Source organism: Scardinius erythrophthalmus, assembly GCF_964197995.2.
Source record: "Scardinius erythrophthalmus genome assembly, chromosome: 9".
Taxonomy (NCBI): Eukaryota; Metazoa; Chordata; class Actinopteri; order Cypriniformes; family Leuciscidae; genus Scardinius; species Scardinius erythrophthalmus.
In genome coordinates, this window is record NC_138229.1 from 31,899,314 (window position 1) to 31,920,111 (window position 20,798).

At 37.4% G+C, this 20,798-nt stretch overlaps 1 protein-coding gene across 3 annotated transcripts in view; it reads right to left on the minus strand.

Annotated features, from left to right (window-relative positions):
• The window catches only part of cables1 (Cdk5 and Abl enzyme substrate 1), a 54,374-nt gene that overhangs the window by 20,603 nt on the left and 12,973 nt on the right, over positions 1–20,798 (minus strand). For 2 of the 3 annotated variants that reach the window (XM_081375289.1, XM_081375287.1), the window contains exons 2-8: positions 19,355–19,426; positions 16,086–16,178; positions 14,802–14,879; positions 10,870–10,975; positions 9,804–9,957; positions 9,363–9,466; positions 7,039–7,145 (exon numbers count right to left, since the gene is read on the minus strand). In XM_081375289.1, the coding sequence (XP_081231415.1) occupies positions 7,039–7,145; positions 9,363–9,466; positions 9,804–9,957; positions 10,870–10,975; positions 14,802–14,879; positions 16,086–16,178; positions 19,355–19,426 (714 nt within the window). The remainder of the gene's footprint in view (positions 1–7,038; positions 7,146–9,362; positions 9,467–9,803; positions 9,958–10,869; positions 10,976–14,801; positions 14,880–16,085; positions 16,179–19,354; positions 19,427–20,798) is intronic. The other variant, XM_081375288.1, reaches the window with a different exon arrangement.

A 20,798-nucleotide genomic window follows, 5' to 3' on the forward strand; every position in this document is an offset into this window, starting at 1 on the left:
TGGTCCCTAGTACTGTATCTGAAATCTCTTTTCAAAAATTCAGTCTCAGTGCAGAATTATAGCCACTACAAGCCAGTCCCAGAATGAGCTTCCTTCAGACAGGCCGTTTCGGTGTCTGTAGCTTTAAATACTAATAAGGAGGAGAAAGGCGGCGCAAGGTGGAGGGTGGGTGTGGCCTTGACCATCTGCGGCAACGGTAGACCATGCATGTTTACATTGGATATATTGCAATGGCACGGAGACACGCAGTCGTTCAAGCATTTCAGTTTGACCCAGAATCTGATCCAGATGGAGAAGCAACGGATGAAGAAGTTGCAACTCAGCGGCTCCAGCAGGACGTTTCCGAATGGTTAGTTTAAAATATTATGTCTGGATACGGTAACTTACTTTATTCGGATGGTTTACAGTTATTATCATGTAGCTAACGCTAACCTACTGTTGCCTTTTCACGGGAGATCTGTAACATCTGTAATTTATCTTATTACAATTACATCATCAAGCTCTGCGATCTTGAAATGCGGATATCGCGCGCGCCGTATAACCAACAGGAAAACGGTTATCCAAATAACAAAGAAGTGTACAACACTCGCGTTGCAGTGTGTGTATTCACACACATAAACTGCATAGCTAATGTGACAGCCACATTCTACGTGTAACAGTCAAGGCAAACATAAACAGTAAAGCAACACACTTATATATCATTAGTTGACTTACTGTTCCGAGGTGTGTAGCTGAGCCAAAGAGAGTGATCCAGACTTTAGTTTCAGACGTTCAGCAAGCCCAGCTCTGTATTAACCCTTCGGTGTTCATTTGTACATCCAATTATTGAGCAATTGTTATGCTTCGCTTGCTCAAAAGCCATGATATCTCTCGTGAACAAACTAAAATCGCGCGCGCGCGTTGTTCCTACTTCCTTCCTAGCTCATTTTCTCATGGGCGGAAAATATTCTCTGGGCGGGCAAAGCAGAGACAGGGGAGGTAACATTCCTCCTTATAACGTCACAAGGAGGAGATTCAAGATCAGCGCGATTGAGCTTCCATTTTCTCAAAGGCAGAGAAAGATAGCAAAAGCTCGATTTACACCGATTGAAATTTCTAGAAACTTGGGGACCATATACAGGCTAGGGGAACTCATATTAAAGGGACACTTCACCCATTTGCATTAAGCTTTGCATTGTTAGAAACCCAGTCATACTATTGAATGGTCGTGCAACACTCTCTCATTTTCCCCTGAGATGGGAGAAATCTGTTATTTACCTCTTACACTTCCTCCTACAATGACGCAAAAATCGTCATTTTGCGTCATTGTAGGAGGAAGTGTAAGAGGGGGGGATTTCTGTTGAGACTACAAGCACTAGTTCCTCATCTTTCCCAGGGGGCGGGACCCGCTCACGCTACAGACCTATTACAGATCAGTGGGTGGGACTTTACGCTCTGAAACTGAAAGCAATATCCTCCATCTTGTTTGAAGCTAAGCTAACAGGCGCTGTGGAGACAGATGTAAAGTTATGACAATAGCGGAGGAGAGTGCTCAATATGATATAGACTAGAGGAAGAGGATTTCGGAAGTCTGATGCTTGAATCAGGTGTTTGTGGCTACCTTTACAAGCCGCATTATAGCGAAGAGCAGCCGAGGCAGAAGACCTGCCTGCCGCGGACGAGGAGCCCGGACTGGCTCGAGTTAGGGCGGACTGGTGGCGCCGGTGATCTCACTATGCAGCTACGAACCGCTATGAACACAGAGATAGAGTCCGTCTGCGGCAAAGAATTTCAACGATGACAATTTCTCCTGGACGAAATCTCTGAATCAGACGAGGACACGGACGTTTGTGTTGTGAACAAGTTTCCTAGTTTCGCACCGCATATGTTCTGACTGAACATCCAGGTACCATGCAATAATTCACCTTTTCGAAAGAAATACAAACGAGGAGTAATACACTAATGAGTTCGCCAACTAACTAGACATTTTGTGTGAATGTGAAATTAATTTCAAGCTCTGGTGGTAGCTAGCCTTGTAGACGGAAGAGTGATTTCTCTTATAGGCAGATATGCGCTTTCTGGATTAGTGGGAGTGGCTTGCGGAGCTGTGCAATATGGTGCATTGTGGGAGTTGTTGTCTTTCATACAAATGCGTCCTAAAGTTATTTTTTGTCTTTTCTCGGTCACAAAGGCACCAAATTCAAAATTTCTTTTACATTTCGACTACATATATGACCCACTTTAAATAAAAAGCAATGTTCAAATGGGTGAAATGACCCTTTAATGTTAAAAAACCTCAGAAAGTGAAAATTTCATGTCATGGGACCTTTCAGGTTTTGTGCGGTGATTAATTTGCAGCAGTGACAGAAATTAAAATTTCGGTCCCACTTTATATTAAGTGGCGTTAAGTACTATGTACTTACATCAAAAAATAAGTACAATGTACTTATTGTGTTCATGATGTATTGTAAAACACTTTTGCTGCTATTGAGGTGTGATACGGGTAAGGTTAGGGACAGGTGTGGTGGATTGGGTAGGTTTAAGGTGTAAGGGAAGGGTCAACTGTGTAATTACAAATGTAAATAAATGAATTAATTACAGCTGTAATTACATGCAGGAATTTTAAAAATGTAAGTACAATGTAAAAACATGTAGTTGCAAAATAAAGTACATTGTATCAAATTATTAATTTCAATGTAAGTACATAGTACTTAAAGCCACTTAATATAAAGTGGGACTAAAATTTCAAATAAATTTAAACTTATTTCTACCTTTTATCTGCTTTTTTTGGACGACATATAAAATGATTTTAGAATTGAAAAGATAGCCTACTTAAAAAGTGACACTAAAATCACCAGTAGGTGGCGGCAAGTCACTGTGAATAAGCAAATCATGGAGTCATTAATGCAACAGATTTGTTCGAACGGCTGATCATTGTTGCTTGTAATGCATTACTTTACTTGTTAGATTAAAAAGTAATCTGATTTCGTAATGCACGTTACTTGTAATGCGTTCCTTTACTCGTAACATCACAAAGTAATTGATTACGTAATGCACATTACTTGTAATTAATTACTTGTTAGATCAAAAAGTAATCTGATTATGTAACACGTTACTTGTAATACATTACTCGTAACATTAAAAAAAATATGATTACGTAATGCACGTTACTTGTAACGCATTACTTTACTCTAACATCAGAAAAGTAATCTGAATGCAATATTTGCAAAAAAATATCCTGTTTTCGGTCGAAGTCCATAGTAATCGATTGTCGAGTTCGCACGCATAGGTTTAGTTACCTATGATCACGCGCGTGAACTCGACAATCGATTACTGTGGACTTCGACCGAAAACAGGATGTAAATACAGGTATGTGCGCTGGCTGAAATAACATCATTTTTATTAATATCTTTCACATCTACTGCAGTCAGATTCACCCGTGTTCACTCTGAAGGAATCACTCACATTCGCTGTGCACTTGTTATGACACATCAAGGATGTTAAGAGGCTAAAAGCAGGTTTAAAACTTGCCCCATTGAAGTCAACAGGGTGCAAATTTTAAAAAGAGGATAACTCGGTGTAGGCAACGCCGATTTCTGTCGTTGTTCTCTGTATTGACAGCACTCCAAATTTACAAAAAAATTAGCTCAATGTTAAAATTGACCGGAGTTCTCCTTTAATATTCCACTAATAAGATACATTTACTTCATAGACAGCCTTCTTTTCTTATCCCCATTATACTCTCTGTTGTCAGTGTTTATTTGTCTGAACACAAACACTGTTTACACGCTGCCTGGTATCGGTACATGAGTATCGGTGCATCCCTAAACATTACAATAACAACGTTATTTTATCGTTCTGTTAAATATTTTAATGTGGCAGTCAACCAATCACGAATTCAAATAGTACAGACTGTGCAAATGTGATATTGACGCAAAGCCTGTCCAACGTGTGTGAGAAATGCCCGCGCTCAGCTGTCAAGTAGGTAAGTCGCAATGGCAATGCACTGCCGTTAGTTTTCCCGAGGATATACTGTATGTCACCAAATGTCAAACAATTAGGCCTACATTTCAATAAATGAATAGCGGGTAATATGCAGCTTGTTGTGTGTTTTGAAACCAGTGAAAATTGCAGGATAGTGTAGAACATGGATTCACACAACGTCACATCACGCACTTAAAGCGCTTCTGTGAACGGAGGAAACAGAATAAAACTAAATATATAAAACTAATATATAGGCCTATACGTGAAATATAGGCTATTTCACTTAATTAACTTACAGATTAACAAAACGAAAGGAAAAATTTGCTGAGCATTCCCCGTTCATTGTGACGGGGTCCATAGTTCAGGGAAAGTAAAACCGAGACGGCAGAAAACGGCATCGTGCTTGTTTTCTGTTTTTTACAAAAGCTTTACAGTTTTGAATCGTTTCTTGACTGGTTTGGTTATCCGTATGACCATAAATTACGGAGTAACAGGTTCCTCAGAAGGACAAAAATGACCGTGATCGCATTGGCGCATCACGCGCGCACAACTTTTTCTAGCATTGCTAACTTGACATCGCAGCCTGTTAATTATCAAAATAAAGTAGTCAATCAAACATATAGAAAGTTAACCAACCATGTCTATGCTACAGAGGTAGCCCTTCGTTTAGGAACGAGCTCCTCGATCTGTCCTAACTGGTCATTCTCCTGCTCGGATCAGTGCCACTCGGTTCTGTCTCCCCTTCACTCATCATGCTGTTATTCATTCACGTTTCTGCCTGCATCCCCATGGTGGCGTGGAAGATTGCAGTCATCCAAATGATTAAAAGGTTTTGCCGTAAACAATGTATTTTGCTACCCTGGAAATCCAGAGTTCTCGCGAGAGCACAAGTTGAATTTGCTCAGCGAGTTACTCTGGCGTCGAGTAATGATGCTCATTAAATATGCCCTAGTATCCGAGCTGCACCAATCACATCGGGTTATCTGAGCTAAACAGATGACGACAGCGCTGTGACATCAAAGTCATTAATAAACATAGCAAGATGGCTATGGATGAATACCAGTTGTTTGAAACGGCTTTGGCCGCTACAATGAACGAGTTAGACTTGGCTTTTTATGTTTTCATCTTCCCTTCTCCTTGTATATTCATTTTATGGCGCCCAAGAAGGGCGGTTTTGGTGTTTTGACGACCGGATATGGCAAGAATCTAATCTACCAGTTAGCTCCGCTGGTAGCTAAGCGATAACTTGTTGTGATTGGTCGTAGTGTTATCCAATTGCGTGCAGCGAGATTTTCAAATGCATGCTTGGTGCCGCCCCTCGAGCTGGCCGATTTACATTAGTCGATGCCAGACCATTAATCTTTCAGATTTAGGTCTGGATTTCCAGGCTAGTATTTTGCGACACCACGAAATAAACGCTAGAGCATAAAATGAAACGATACTTTTTATTTCGTCCATCCGATTTATATTGTCAATCGCACTGCCCTAGTAGACTAGACATCGCTCACACAGAGACTTCAACCCCAATGAAATGCACCTGATCCAGCTAATAAAGTCCTTCAGGCTTATTTGAAAACTACAGATGTGTGTGTGTTGGAGCAGGGTTTGGACTAAACTCTGCAGGATGGTGGTCCTCCAGGAACTGAGTTTGACACCCCTGGTTTAATTTCAACTCTAATTAAACACCTGAAGCAGGTAATCATGTTCTTCAGGATGACTTTAAAACACACAGGCAGGAGAGATAAAGCAGGTTGGAAATAAACTTTGCAGGACATTAGGTCCCCAGAAGCAGAACTGAAGACCTCTGCCCCAATTCATCCTACACTTTCAGCTTAGCAGCCCATCAGAAACAAAGAGATGTTTTATAAAACAACAATCTGCTTTGTTAAAGTTTTTCTTGCAGCAATTTTTGGACTTTGTGCATTCATGCTTGCAGCACGTGTATAATGATTTAGCCATTGGTTTGGTTTACTTCCAACCTTTCCTAGAATGAAGACCTGTGTTAAGGATTAAATCTTGATTGAATAACTGTATTTTTTCATTTCCTCACTGCTTTCCAAGGATTATCAATGTAATGTTAGAAAACAAGATTTGGTAAAGTCCAAGATATTGTAGAATATGTAGAAATAATGTAATGTTTATATATCTGTTCCATCATTCTGATCCAGAAATGCATTGAGTTTTATGTTTTATTCTACACCGAAGCACTGCTAAGATATAATTATTTAAATGCTAGCCGTCATGAAAACGAGAAAATGGATTTGAATGATTTAATCATTATTTGACATGTTAATGTTTTTTTTAAACATTAAAAGGTGCAGTAAGCGATTTCTTAAAGAAATCGAGGTTGAGTTGTTTCTCTATACACGAGTAACATTAGTTTTGAGTGTGTGCTGCCTGAAAAAAAAAATGTTTTATATATATATATATATATAACCAGTTCATTGAAAATATGGAATGCCATGTCTGCCAAAATAATAAATAAATACACAAATGTAAAAAAAAAGTAAAAAAATAAATAAAAATTATATGTATATGTATATGTATATGTATATATATATATATATACACATATATACATATATACATATACACATACAATATACATATAATTTTTATTTTTTTTACTTTTTTTTTTACATTTGTGTATTTATTATTTTGGCAGACATGGCATTCCATATTTTCAATTAACTGGTTAAAAAAAAATAATGATGTCATGCAACGGTGACACTATGCATTTCTTTTCTAACAACTCAGTGTCAAGTTATATCAATAAAACATTCAAATTGCTGATTATTGCCTTTCATTCACTTAAGTTGATGGTGTTTGTGGTCACAGTTTCATTCGCTGATCTTTTATGTTGGATACGACTGACCAATATTAGTAGCCTACATCTTGATATAAGTTTTATGTCGGTATAATTGTCCAAAAGGTGAAAGTAACAGCTCAGTTCTCGTGTTTTGATCTATCGTTTGTGCACGTCATTGCCGAATTGTAATTCTAGCCTTTAAAGTTACAGTAGGCTGCTTTACAAGCAAACATCACAATGGTTTCAACTCGATACAACTTCCTTACCTTCTGATCTTGCTCAGTGTTAGACGAATGTGAGGGAACTTCTCCTTAAAAGTCTCATTCATGTCCTTCTTGAGATCGGAGGGTTTGACATACTCAATGACTGTGGTCTGTAAAGAAGTGTGGATATTCATTTAGACTGGCTGTCAAAGACACATATGAGAACACACACATCACATGGGTGAAAGAGACTCAGTTTCCACTGGGTCATTGAAACATTTGCCCTGTTTCAAAGCATGTGGTCTGGTCTGGTTTTGTTCAATAAACAGATTCAAGATTAGGGGTTTTCTTGAGCATGCTCAATCCTGCTCCTAGAGTTACAGTTTAATGCTAATTATAATCATAACATCTATACTTTAGTGAATGTTTATTGTTGTATACACTTATGAGATGATGATAATATAAATGTCCAGGGCTAAATACTTTGTTTATACATTCCTGCTGGAAACTTCCCTTCATAGAACACAATAGCGATTGTTACAAGCAATTGAATAACCAATAGAAGGAAGGGAAAGGCTGTCTCCTGAACTGTTTTTGAGTTCAAGTGTGTGTCTACTATACAATGCGAAAACACAAACAGAGCTGAATAGGAAATGAACAGTCTTCTGTTACGTAAACCTGATAAAAATCACCGTTAGCCGCTAGCTGCTATTTGAATAAATAAAGAAAAAAACAGTTGCCAAGAAAAAAATTAAATAATGAAGACGAGCAAAGGCATAGCCTGCAGTGAAGCTGCTGCCCATATTCATATCCAGTGTTTGGGAGGAAAAAAAACTATTTTTCAAGGTCACCAGTCTGGAACAAAGTTACTAATTAACTGCCAACTAGGGATTCAAGTTCACACTGCAAATGTGCCTGTAACGTAAAGTGACACTACTAGCAAGTACTCCATATGAAAGAAAAATCACAAATGACATATTTATATCTACAGTAAGATGTTTCTCATAGAGAGCAGAGAGATTAACAGATTGAGATTTCTTTGTGAAGTCTCCTGCTTAGACCCGGGGAATCTTCTGTGTTTCTAGTTTCAGAAGAGATCTCATCTGTCTCAAACTGAGCTCAGATATGTTAAGATAAAGGCTGTGATTAAACATCAGCCATCATTATATGAACTTAAATATTTCATATATCTGTAAATATTTGTATATCAACATGTTTCTTTTTTTCACTTATTCCAATTAATTAAGAAAAACATCAGAAATAAAGATGTAAATAAAAAATAGGGGTAAGTTAACATGTTAACTTAATATATTTATTACATTTATTTATTAAAAACATCATTAATATTAATAATATATTATTATATAATAATAATTGTATGTAAATTATTAATGGCCTTAGTACAATGACAGTATAACAGCCAATTATTTAATTTTGGAAACTATTAAATGTTTTTCTGCATAATGGCTTGTTATTCATCCTTATTAAAGCTACAGAATTTATTTAGTCAAGAGCAGTGAGTGTGTTTTATATTCTTTTTTTGTTGTTGTTCTTTGATTATCCTTAAAGGAATAGAAATTCATACAGGTTTGACACAACTTGAGGGTGAGTAAACGATAACCGAATTTTAATTTTTAAGTAAACTATTCCTTTAATGAAAGACAGCAGCAGGTTTAATAGGCTTCTGTCACTTTAAGACCTGCAACACATGATAATCACAACTCTTTACATTCATTTAAGACTTGAACTTCATTTAACTCATTTAAGACTGTGCTTGCGAGGATACTCGACAAAACGGGCATTTCGGTATAATTTTGTGTGTTTTTGTCTGTTTAAGCACTGTCTGAAGTGGCTTTCTCAGCGCTCGATTGTGTGTGTGTGTGTGTGTGTGTCACACAGACAGGAGATTCACAGACGAGCACCAGTACAGCAAGGCATTCTCTTTTGTGTCTTGATTTAAAAACTTGATTTGTGTCTTGTGTCTTGAATGATTTAAAAGCATTTGCATAAATAAGAGTGTGATCATATAATGTAACGCTAGCCAAAGGATGACGGAAAAAAACGAATGCTGAAATACTTTTAATGCGTTAAACTGAAAAAATTAAACGAATCTTGCATTAACGTGCTAATTTTGACAGCACTAACACATGCGATTAATTATTTAACGCAATTAATGCAGCATTTGTTTTGTTTTTCCTGTCACACACACAAACTTTTATGTTAGATGCTATTAATTGATTTGACAGTGCTAGAATCATCATATATTGGGTCCTTGGCATCAAAACATTTTGGCAACAAAACAGCAATTTTTCCACTAAATGCATACAGACTTGGAAAAAAAATCACATATGAATCGGTCCAGTTTTGCATTGCGTGACATAACTCACCATGTACGAGGGAAAGATAAGCACTCTTTTGTGCTTTCCACATGGCCATTGCGGGTCATCCAGAAGATTTGGGTCATAGTCCCTAAAATCTCCCAGTTCATTCCCTATGAGAAAAGAGAGGGGCAAATAAACAGACCATACATACGCTGAGATTGCTTAATAGTTTAAACAAGTACACAACTTGGTTATGTAGCCAATACATTTAGAACAGCAACATTTCTGATACACACTGAGCGTATGAACAGAGGACGACTATTTTGGTAGGGCACTCAATATGTTTTAATCAAGAAGTTCATGACCTAGCTCAAAAAAACAAAACACATTATTAAACTAAGGTCTTACCAAAATGCTCATTAAACTGAACAAGCAGCCTCTTGTCAGGACATATTAGGGAGATTGAGGGAAAATGAAAGAGCCATGACAAGCTGTTGGCACACGCACCTGTATCAAGGCTACTCTGGTTACTGTTGGCACGTGCCAGGCTGAGGCTGCGGTGGCTGGCATTGCGAGACTGAGAGAAAGACGACGTGGAGTCGATGGTGTTTCGACGACCCAGGACATTGGTTGGATACAGGAACTGTGTGTATGACACTGTCTGCCAAGAGATTTACAGCATCATAAATCTTAATGAATATATGATCAAAGATTAAGAATGTATACTAGCCACAAAAGAGGCCATAAAATGAATATACAAGGAGAAGGGAAGATGAAAACAGTGTTCCTTTAACCACATACCTTACTTTTTTTTATTTCAAGATTCGGACAATCTATGTAACTCTTGGCCCTCTAGCGGTTAAATAACGAAACTGCATGCATTTTGTGGAAGAACATTGTTTTGGTTGTGCTTCGGCTCTGCGTGACTGTGCGGATGAATATAGTTATTATACTGCTCATAAAACATGTTCAACTACTAGGCTAAAGAGATATAACCAGTTTAGATTGAAAGGATCTCAAGCTGACTAGCTGAAGACGTAACTGTAGCTGTACACATTAATAGACTGTTTTAGCATTTAAATTTTAGCACAGTGTAAACAACCATAATGAAATGACCTTTCACAATCCATGTTTACAATGAACTCTACACATGGCAATTTATCAGTTGAGTAATAATCTCCGTGTCGCATTCAAAACATTTCAAATCCCTCAGATTTCATGTTGATTCTTGTTTTATTACGAACTCTCATGTTCTCTTTTTGCCAGCAGACTCTCCTCTGTTCGGCTTTTGTTTAAAAAGGGTGATTCCCTGAAGATTCGAGATTTAGCTGCTCCATCTCAACCCTTCTCATCGTGACAACTAACCTATATTTTACTCTCACACCAAACACGTGTAAAAGTAGCAACTTTTCTCTATTTACGGACCTGGCGAGACACGCACGGTTTACACAATTTCCCGCGAAAACCATCCCGACAGGTCTAAAATCTAATTAATAGGGTCTAATCAGGTCCAAACACTATTAATAGGCTTACCATAGTGGATCAGGGCAAGAAAAAAATCGTGTACACTAACCTTGCCATCTGCACCCAATTCAACCCCCTCCAGGCCGATCACCATCTCCTTGGCACTTATGCCACCCGAGGGGTGTCGCTGGCGCCCGCTTTCTGCCTTCACATCCCTGCTGGGGCAAGAGAACAGCTCAGAGCCCCTCATGCACACACACAGCAGTCTGAACTGGCAAACCTGCTACTGCATCGGCCACAATAACCTGCACGCCTGCATTCTTTTTATTAAGGTTAAAAGGTATTTGAAATTTGAAATGTTGGCTTTGAGAGGATGAAAGAAAACAATATAGTATAAGTGTTATTTTAAACCAAATTCTTTACACTTATACTAAACAGTGTTTATTCTATTATCAATTTTATACACTTTTACAATTAACAATCATTTTGATAAATGTTATTATAAAATATTATTTACTGAATTAAATGAATCAAGCCAAACCAAGTAAAAAAATAATTGCATTGCATTATTGTTTCATGCCCCAAGGATCAAGATGAATGGATAATATATATTTATAAATATATAAATATTTTGTTTGTCAGGGTCCAGGACTAATAAAAAATAGATATAATTATTATTAGCAACTGACATGACAGGGAGAATTTGGGATTCTTTCTTTTTTTTTTTTTTGTGCAAAACGAACAGAAATATAAGCTGTTGTTTCAAGATTATCACAGCTGTGTTAAATTCAGGACATTATCGTTAACTAAAACCATAAATAAAATCATTACTTGAAATGAAATAAACTATACAAAACAATTAAACTTAATTTATTTCAGCTAGTTGAAATAAAGGCAAAATTTCTCATAAACAACAACTATACAGACTTTTTTTTTTTTAAACACGACTAAAGGCCCGTTCACACCAAGGACGATAACTATAAAGATAACGATAAAGATATAATTCTAAAAATCGTTCTCCATATTAAAGAATAACAGAGTTCACACCACAACTATAACGATAAAGATATGAGGAACGATATCGTTGGGATCACTTTCAGAACGATTTTTTTCCAGCTGTCGAACGCTAAAACACTGACAGCCAATCAGAATCCATTCTAATTTAAAGGTCTCGCGCATTTAAAATGGACCTGGATCATCCGGGCGCGCGCGTGCTTAGAATAAAAAGACCGTTATCGGTCGCTGGTGTGGACACATATATAGTTATCTTTATCGTTATCTTTATAGTTATCGTGTTTGGTGTGAGCGGGCCTTAAATTACTAAAACTATAACTACAATTTAAATTAAATCAAATCTAATTCAAACCATTAACAAAAACTACAATAGTAGATCATGCTATTAACTGCAGGAGGGTTAGTTAAAACTCTTTAGTGCTCAGTTACCTTTACACACTAAAGGCCTCAAAGGAAAAGAAACAACCAAGTGTCTAGAAAACTGTTAGTAGCACCCAGAAGACACAGTTATGTCACAGTTAGTCTACTAACATCATGACTTTGTTTGGCAAACACTAGAAGATTTGATTATTATCTGACATGTGACGATATGAAGCAGAGACATTACATTATCTAAGTAAATAATGTTGACATGTCAACACTTAAAGTATAACAAAACTCAAGAGACAGACCAACTAACCAGGTGTAACGGCCAAATGAACCAAAAATACTGCATTTATTCACGTGCAGACTTAGAAGCAAAGTCGTATTAGTAGATGCCAGGCAGAACTCGACGTTAGCACAGTATTTGTGAGATGTTTAGTGATGCATCAATAAACTCAGATCCCGTGAGGATACAGACAGCAGTTATAGGTAATAGGAGCCCTTCAAACAGCTCAGTCAATGGAAAAGCATTAGGCAGGAACTAATATGAACAGGTGCCCTTGAGAGTTTTTGAATAAATATTTAAAGACAAAACCAGATTTTCAGGAGGAGTCCATGGCAACCTCTAGATCCACAGTGTATAAGAAACACTCTGAGCCATCCCATAACCAAATGATCAGTTCACCTGACTCGTTCCTTCAGCTTGCTGACATAAACCTTATGTGTGTCCTCGGCCACTGGTGGCGCTGATGCAAGCACAACATGTCCATTAACTGGCACTACATTCAGGAAACCCCACTTAGACTGCACTGTCAATACTGTGCACTGTACTGTCAATCCGCCAAGCCAAAACATCAGTGGACTAAATCATGCTGAATCTAGCATATTCATCATATTGACAGCATAACTGGGTGGTTTAAATTATATAACACTATATACATGGGGGTCCAAATGTATGAGACTACATTGAAAACAAAGAAGCATTCGGAATGTCAGAAAATGTCAGATTTTTTTCTTCCATTAGAATATCAAGTGTTTGAGTTCATTTCTGCTCTTCTTGCCATTAAAACAAATGAGGGACTAACCAAATGTCATCTGGGTATTGGAATTGGTGGAAACTTTTCAATGAAACTGTTATGCCAATACACTTTGCAATGCATAGTGCAAACTAATGCACTTTCAATAGTGGTCTGAGACTTTTGCAAGAGACTGCATCTATCCATATACAATATATTATAAAACACTGAGGCTTTTATCTCTACTAGGCTTTTATCAATTGTCCACTGTACATCAATAAAAGCAAGAGTAGCCATAAACAGAAGGTTTAAAGGGATTTAAAGGTATAGCGGAGGATCTTTCCGAATTTTAGATAAGACCCGCCCTCTCCACTTTTTGAAAAGTTTGATTGATTCACCAGAATGATTGACAATTAGGAGGACCAATAGTATAGGTATTCCACCCGGAAGTAAAAAATCCTCCGCTATACCTTTAAATGTTGCCCTTTGCCCATTTTCAAATACAGTGTTTCACAAAGTATTCATTATTTGTCTCGTTGTATCTTTTAAAATCATTAATATTAACAGGTTTCTTTCGTAATTTATAGAATCATGATGAATGGTGCAACATCTAGCCGTTCAGTCGTTATTCATTATTGATCAAATAAAAGTATGTGAATAAAATGCAGGACTTGAGGTCATATCAACACAATCCCCCACAGAGCCTAATCTCAGATAGTAATAAATCCAATGACTGCGATGCCCTCAAGTTACTAGAAAACAACTCTTGAGCCTCCACTCTTATGCTCGATCAACTGCTCAACACTCTATAAATCATAAACTGTTTTAAAAATGAACAGTGTAATTATTAGCATCACCAAATGTGAGTGCAAAAGTAACTGTTTTCAAACAGGTTTCCCGAACACTCCTCCACCTTCTATTGGTCAGTCAAACAAGAAGTCCCTCCTCAAATTTACACCATTGGCTGAGCTGTGCTGGATTGGTCAGGATACTCAAACAAACAGATTAACGCACCACCACTAGCTCTCACTTTTCTCAGGGAAATGAACCCATAAATGGCTAACTGAGTTGTTTCTGCATTTCATTACAGCAATAAATTACACACTTCAGCTTAAAACAATGGGAAAGCAGGCAATGCCAAGATGTAGGTAAGAAAAACAACCCATTAGAAATTAAATATCAAAGCAGATGGCAAGATTTATTAAATCTTAAACAAATAAGCTGAAAAGCAGTAGATTCAGGATTTAAAAAGCCTGTTCTTGAAGAAAAAAAAAAGAAAAAAAGCGGTAAAGTCAAGGGTGAGGTCTATGTAAAGCATGCCCAAGCTTGTTGGTCAATCTCTCTGAATTGAAATTACACACCTACTACCAAAAACCTGGACAGCTATGAAATACTGATACAAACGATCCATGCATAGAGTCTAAAAACATGAAAAAATATATGAGGAAAAAAAAAAACTTGAGGTACACTTTCGGCGTACATACTTTAAAAGAAGTATGATTATTTAAAAGAAGGACGCTAAACGTTTAATTGTGGACCCATTCTTAATCGCCAGGGAAAAAATAATCAAAATGAGAAGATGGGAAAAGTGAAGGGATAAAAAAAGGTTGATGGTGAATAGAAGATTTGCATGCTGAAGAATACATACCCTGTTTGGCTACAATCTCGATAGGGCAGGACAGAAAAAACACTATAGAAGGATCTTCTGCCACTGATAAGGACTATCCTATAAAGACAAAATGATACATAAACTAATTTAAGTGAACTCTCAATATAGAGGTCAGGACCACAGGCAAAGATGGAGAGATACACAGCAAATAAATGATATTTAATAGTTTAATATGAAAGAATACGCAACAAAGATAAGAGAAAGAAAACAAAAAGAAAGGCAAACACTCTTTGAAGTAAACTTTTTTGAGAAACCACTGAGAAACTGAATATATTTACAAAGAAACAAAGGATTTGAGAATGGAATATTCTGCCAAGGCTTTCAAGTTCTTATATTTCCTTCAGAAGTTCAGGAACTGCTAATAACTGATCTGAAGCACAAAATAAACTAAATAATGGATCAAAGCACAGCTGGAGATTTTTTTTTTTTTTCTTCGCTCTCTCACATATCAAACACTGCAGTTAGCTTTACTAAAACAAAAGTCAAAGACTGCAAGAGTGTGTATTTGACAGATATTCCCAAAAGCCTTAAGGAAATACAATGCTGGTCACAACCTCTTGTTTTACAACACACCCATTCACATTCAAATTCAGATTCAGATAAAAGAGAGCATCTGGCAAACACTAAACACAGATGATAACTGTAATAAAATACCCACTAATGACATGCCTAAAATGTTTGGGTTTCAGAGAATGTCTGAATCTTAAAAGACCAGAGGGTCAGTTAGGGATAACACACACACACACGGTGAACGTGATTTCATCAAGTACAACATGTTCCTGGATCAACATCTTTGTTGATCCTGGAAAGACATTTCAGATTTGAGGATTTATGTCAAGTTTAGGCTTACAACCAGGGTCAGGTGCTTCTACATCAGTGTTATTCACATCATTTCCTTCTGATTTTAGGGAAAACTTATTGGTAGTTATATAAGGTTATAGGGTTAGGACTACATTTTCAGACAGGAACGTTGTTCCAGAATCAACTAAATATGTTGACCCAGGAACATGTATAACTTGAAGAAATCACTGTGAACCAAATGACACAACTTTTTTAAACTGGAAGAAATATGATGTTTGCATACTTAGTGTCCATGATTATGCTGGGAAATTTCCATCAAAAAGGGAAATAATGTTGTAATAAAATCGGTGAAATCTAAGGATAAATTCAGGGGGAGTGTTTCTCTCAAACACTTGGTGCGTGTGGGTGCTGCTCTTGGCGAGATGTGTGTGTGTGTGGGTTGTTGTGTAGATGTAAGAATACCTTCCATTGCGCATATCATGTTGTCTTATGTTTTTGATGAAGTGGACCTTCTTGAAACTCTTTGGTCGGGGTGAACCAGACAAAGTTCGGCATCTAGATGAAACAAAGCAGCATCAACACTGTTCATGAAAAAAAATATATATACTGTATAGCAAATTTCGGCTGCCTGACTTTATTTTGTCACAATATTCAACTATATTAACGCCCAGCTCTTTATACAAAGTTGGATATATAAGTATGTCCAACTCAATCTACTTATGTAGGGCGATACATAATACATGGCATATCATATCATTATACAATATTATCACCCATCTCTAATCTGCTAAATCAATGTGACTAAGGCATGAAGATATTAATATATTCTAAATATTAACATCATTTTCTGTAAAGCTGCTTTAAAACATGTATATTGTGAAAAGCACTATATAAATAAATTAGACTTATGACCTTATGATTTTCTTACACTAACTGTTATTGTACATCGTTATTTGAGATTTGGTGACTGTGGGGGTCATTTTAGTACAGTGAACTCATTGTCATGTTCAGGAAACCAATTTGAAATGATTCGAGCTTTGTGACATGGTGCATTATCCTGCTGGAAGTAGCCATCAGAGGATGGGTACATGGTGGTCATAAAGGGATGGACATGGTCAGAAACAATGCTCAGGTAGGCCGTGGCATTTAAACAATGCCCAATTGGCACTAAGGGGCCTAAAGTGTACCAAGAAAACATCCCCCACACCATTACACCACCACCACCAGCCTGCACAGTGGTAACAAGGCATGATGGATCCATGTTCTCATTCTGTTTACGCCAAATTCTGACCCTACCATCTGAATGTCTCAACAGAAATCGAGACTCATCAGAAATCGAGACTCATCAGACCAGGCAACATTTTTCCAGTCTTCAAGGGTCCAATTTTGGTGAGCTCGTGCAAATTGTAGCCTCTTTTTCCTATTTGTAGTGGAGATGAGTGGTACCCGGTGGGGTCTTCTGCTGTTGTAGCCCATCCGCCTCAAGGTTGTGCGTGTTGTGGCTTCACAAATGCTTTGCTGCATACCTCGGTTGTAACGAGTGGTTATTTCAGTCAAAGTTGCTCTTCTATCAGCTTGAATCAGTCGGCCCATTCTCCTCTGACCTCTAGCATCAACAAGGCATTTTCATCCACAGGACTGCCGCATACTGGATGTTTTTCCCTTTTAACACCATTCTTTGTAAACCCTAGAAATGGTTGTGCGTGAAAATCCCAGTAACTGAGCAGATTGTGAAATACTCAGACCGGCCCGTCTGGCACCAACAACCATGCCACGCTCAAAATTGCTTAAATCACCTTTCTTTCCCATTCTGACATTCAGTTTGGAGTTCAGGAGATTGTCTTGACCAGGACCACACCCCTAAATGCATTGAAGCAACTGCCATGTGATTGGTTGATTAGATAATTGCATTAATGAGAAATTGAACAGGTGTTCCTAATAATCATTTAGGTGAGTGTATATTGTGAAAAGCACTATATAAATAAATTAGACTTATGACCTTATGATTTTCTTACACTAACTGTTATTGTACATCGTTTCGGCATCTAGATGAAACAAAGCAGCATCAACACTGTTCATGAAAAAAATTATATATAGTATATAGCAAATTTCGGCTGCCTGACTTTTTTTATTTTGTCACAATATTCAACTATATTATCGCCCAGCTTTTTATACAAAGTTGGATATATAAGTATGTCCAACTCGATCTGCTCACGTAGGGCGCTACATAATACATGGCCAGGGTTCTCAAGTCTCACGCATTGGCCGTGAGACACACGCAATTCAACCAGTTCACACGCTCACACGCCACACCGTGTATTTCTCACGCTGAAAAGGCAATGCCAACCAAGTTGTCCTGCAAGCTTTATATATAACGTTGTATACGAGGCGCGGGCACACAAAGTGAAGTTTACTGCCGCCAGCACGTATCTCGGCCAGATTGCGTTCGTTAATAGGCGCGCGAACACACGGAAGTTGACGGAACATTCTCGGCCACCGTACGTTCGTTACTAGGTAACCAACAACATCGTGCGAACACACGTCGTGAATGATGGAGAAAGTAAGTTGGAAGAAAGCTCGTCTAACATTTTTAGGCTAGAACATTTAATATATAACCCATCGTATACATTATTATTGATGTGCACAGTCAAAAACTCTACAACTACTTTGCAACCAGGCCAGAAGCTTTGGCTCAGTTTGGCTAGCTTACGTTATCTGAAACTAAGGGAAATGTTAGTGGGTATGGGAAGGAATGAAGATGTATTTCTTTATTTTATTTTAAATAAATTAAAATTTATTTATTTTATTTTAAATTATATATTATACTGTATTAATAGTCTTTCTAGTTACATTAAGGCTATGTATTAAAGCAGAGTGCTCTAATATTTTATATCCTGTCAAAACATATTAATTGCCATTTGTATTTTTCCAACACTTACAACACAAAACACATTTCATAAGCTGGAGTGTGTACTCTTGTGTATACACACACACACACACACACACACACACACACCATAATTTCTCTGTCATTTATCAGATTTACCAATTGTTATATTTTCAATTTGTGCTGGTTAATTATGAACAATGGGTAAAATTGGGGGGCGGGGCCAGGTGGGGGCGGGGCTCCATTATGGCTCCTCCCCCAACCGCATGTGATCTCACTCCAAGCTTTTGATAAAACTTGAGAACCCTGCATGGCATATCGCAACTGCTCAATTACTGGTATCATTATACAATATCTCTAATCTGCTAAATGTGACTAAGGCATGTAAGCTTTTTTCTGTAAAGCTGCTTTAAAACATGTATATTGTGAAAAGCACTAGATAAATAAATTAGACTAGACTTATGACCTTATGATTTTCTTACAGTAACTGTTATTGTACATCGTTGTTTTTTTCCTCTTAATGTATTTATTGTTATATGCGTTATCCTAGTGTAACTCCCTCTAAGCACTTCTAGTAAACCAGAATATGTCTGAAGAGACCAGTCTCGTTAAAGATTAAATAAAACAATTGTGTTAAATATAAACTATGTGCAATGTTTCAAAATCATATTGGACAGCACTAAAATCACTTTTAAAAGTAAAGAGATTTATCTAATGTGTAAAGGAATAATTAAATGGGTAACCATAGCAATAATTAACCACAATTTGGCAGAATTACCATGTAATGTCTCTAGCTGTTAAGAAGTTTCAGCACAAAACATGAATGTTCCTACTGGTAAAATACCTGCGTAGAGGGGCGTTCTCCTCAATATCCTCAAGAGTCTCCAGTGAAGAACGCTGGGATATTAGTCTCCGCCTGCAAATTAACAACAACGGTGAGATTTTGTTTTGCTCCATTCATTAAAATCACAGCCATGCACGTAAAAACTTCACATTTTCATATATTCCTTGAACGACATGAAGTTAAGCACATTTCACTTCGTTTGATGGAATGGGAATAGGGAATGTTGCAAGCAAGACTCGAACCAGTGATAACCAAACGTCTCCATTTTTTTGATGTTTTAAAGTCGGACTTATGCCCGGTACACAATGTACGATTTTTTATTTCTGTGGTCGTGGCTCCTACGACCCACGTCTATTGACTAGCCAATAAAAATGCATGAAATGGCGTATTGATCAACGCGACATGGCTCTAAAACTTTAAACTACTTACCTCAAGCTCCATTTGCAAAATTGGCATGTCAAGTTCGCATGCTGATGACGTTTTATTCTTCTATACTAACTTGCGTTGTAGCCTTCGATTCAAAAGGTGACATCATCGTACAGTCTACGTACATGTCATACCCAAGTTTATTAGATCCATGTCGTACAGTGTGATTTGTAATGATCTTATAGGATTGTCGCATTACATGTGCCATGATTAGACCTACACACTCAACAAATACTCAATTCATTACAGTTGTTGCCACACAATAGGCTCATGTACAAAAATAGCACAGCATTTCTCACACCACCTATTGAGTCAAACATATAACCAACTTACGAATTAGCACACTGCCAGAAAAAGATTAGTTGAGAACAACATTAGAGCATTACTTCAAATCCAGGTTAAAGTTTCCCCATCAGTACCAAACCTTTTGTGTTTGACTTTTTTTCCTGATGTAATATGAGATCACACACAGAATGTTCCAGAAACAAGCCCCTGTAAGAGGATAAGTCGCAGCTCCAGCACAGATTTCAGTTACATTTTTCACATAACACATTTCTTCTCACAGGCTGAGGTAATGAGGAACGTATATTAGTCTGCTGATAAGGTACAACACACATGGGAGATTGAGAAAATGCCTCATAAGCAACACTTGTTTCTATTTCAAGACATTATCATAAGCTGTTTTTCACACACTCTTGAGTTTGAGTTCTTGATTTTTGCTTTTCAGGGGCAGATAGCAGCTCCTTGTTGCAAAGACCTGTATCTGTAGAAACGTGGGCTGATGAATGTTTGTGTTCCTGCCAAAAGAGCTCTGAATTCAGACCAATAACAGACACCTGATAAGAGTGTGACTACTGTGAAAGTACACTGTATGTAGAGATCATTCAACTCTTCTTTCTATTATCTTCCACATTTAAAGTAATTTCTTCTTTTTATTTTATTTATTATACTAACGGCAAGATCAAAGAAAAAAAATGCGAAGGTTTGCGAAAATATTGCTCCATTGTGCAACCAAGTG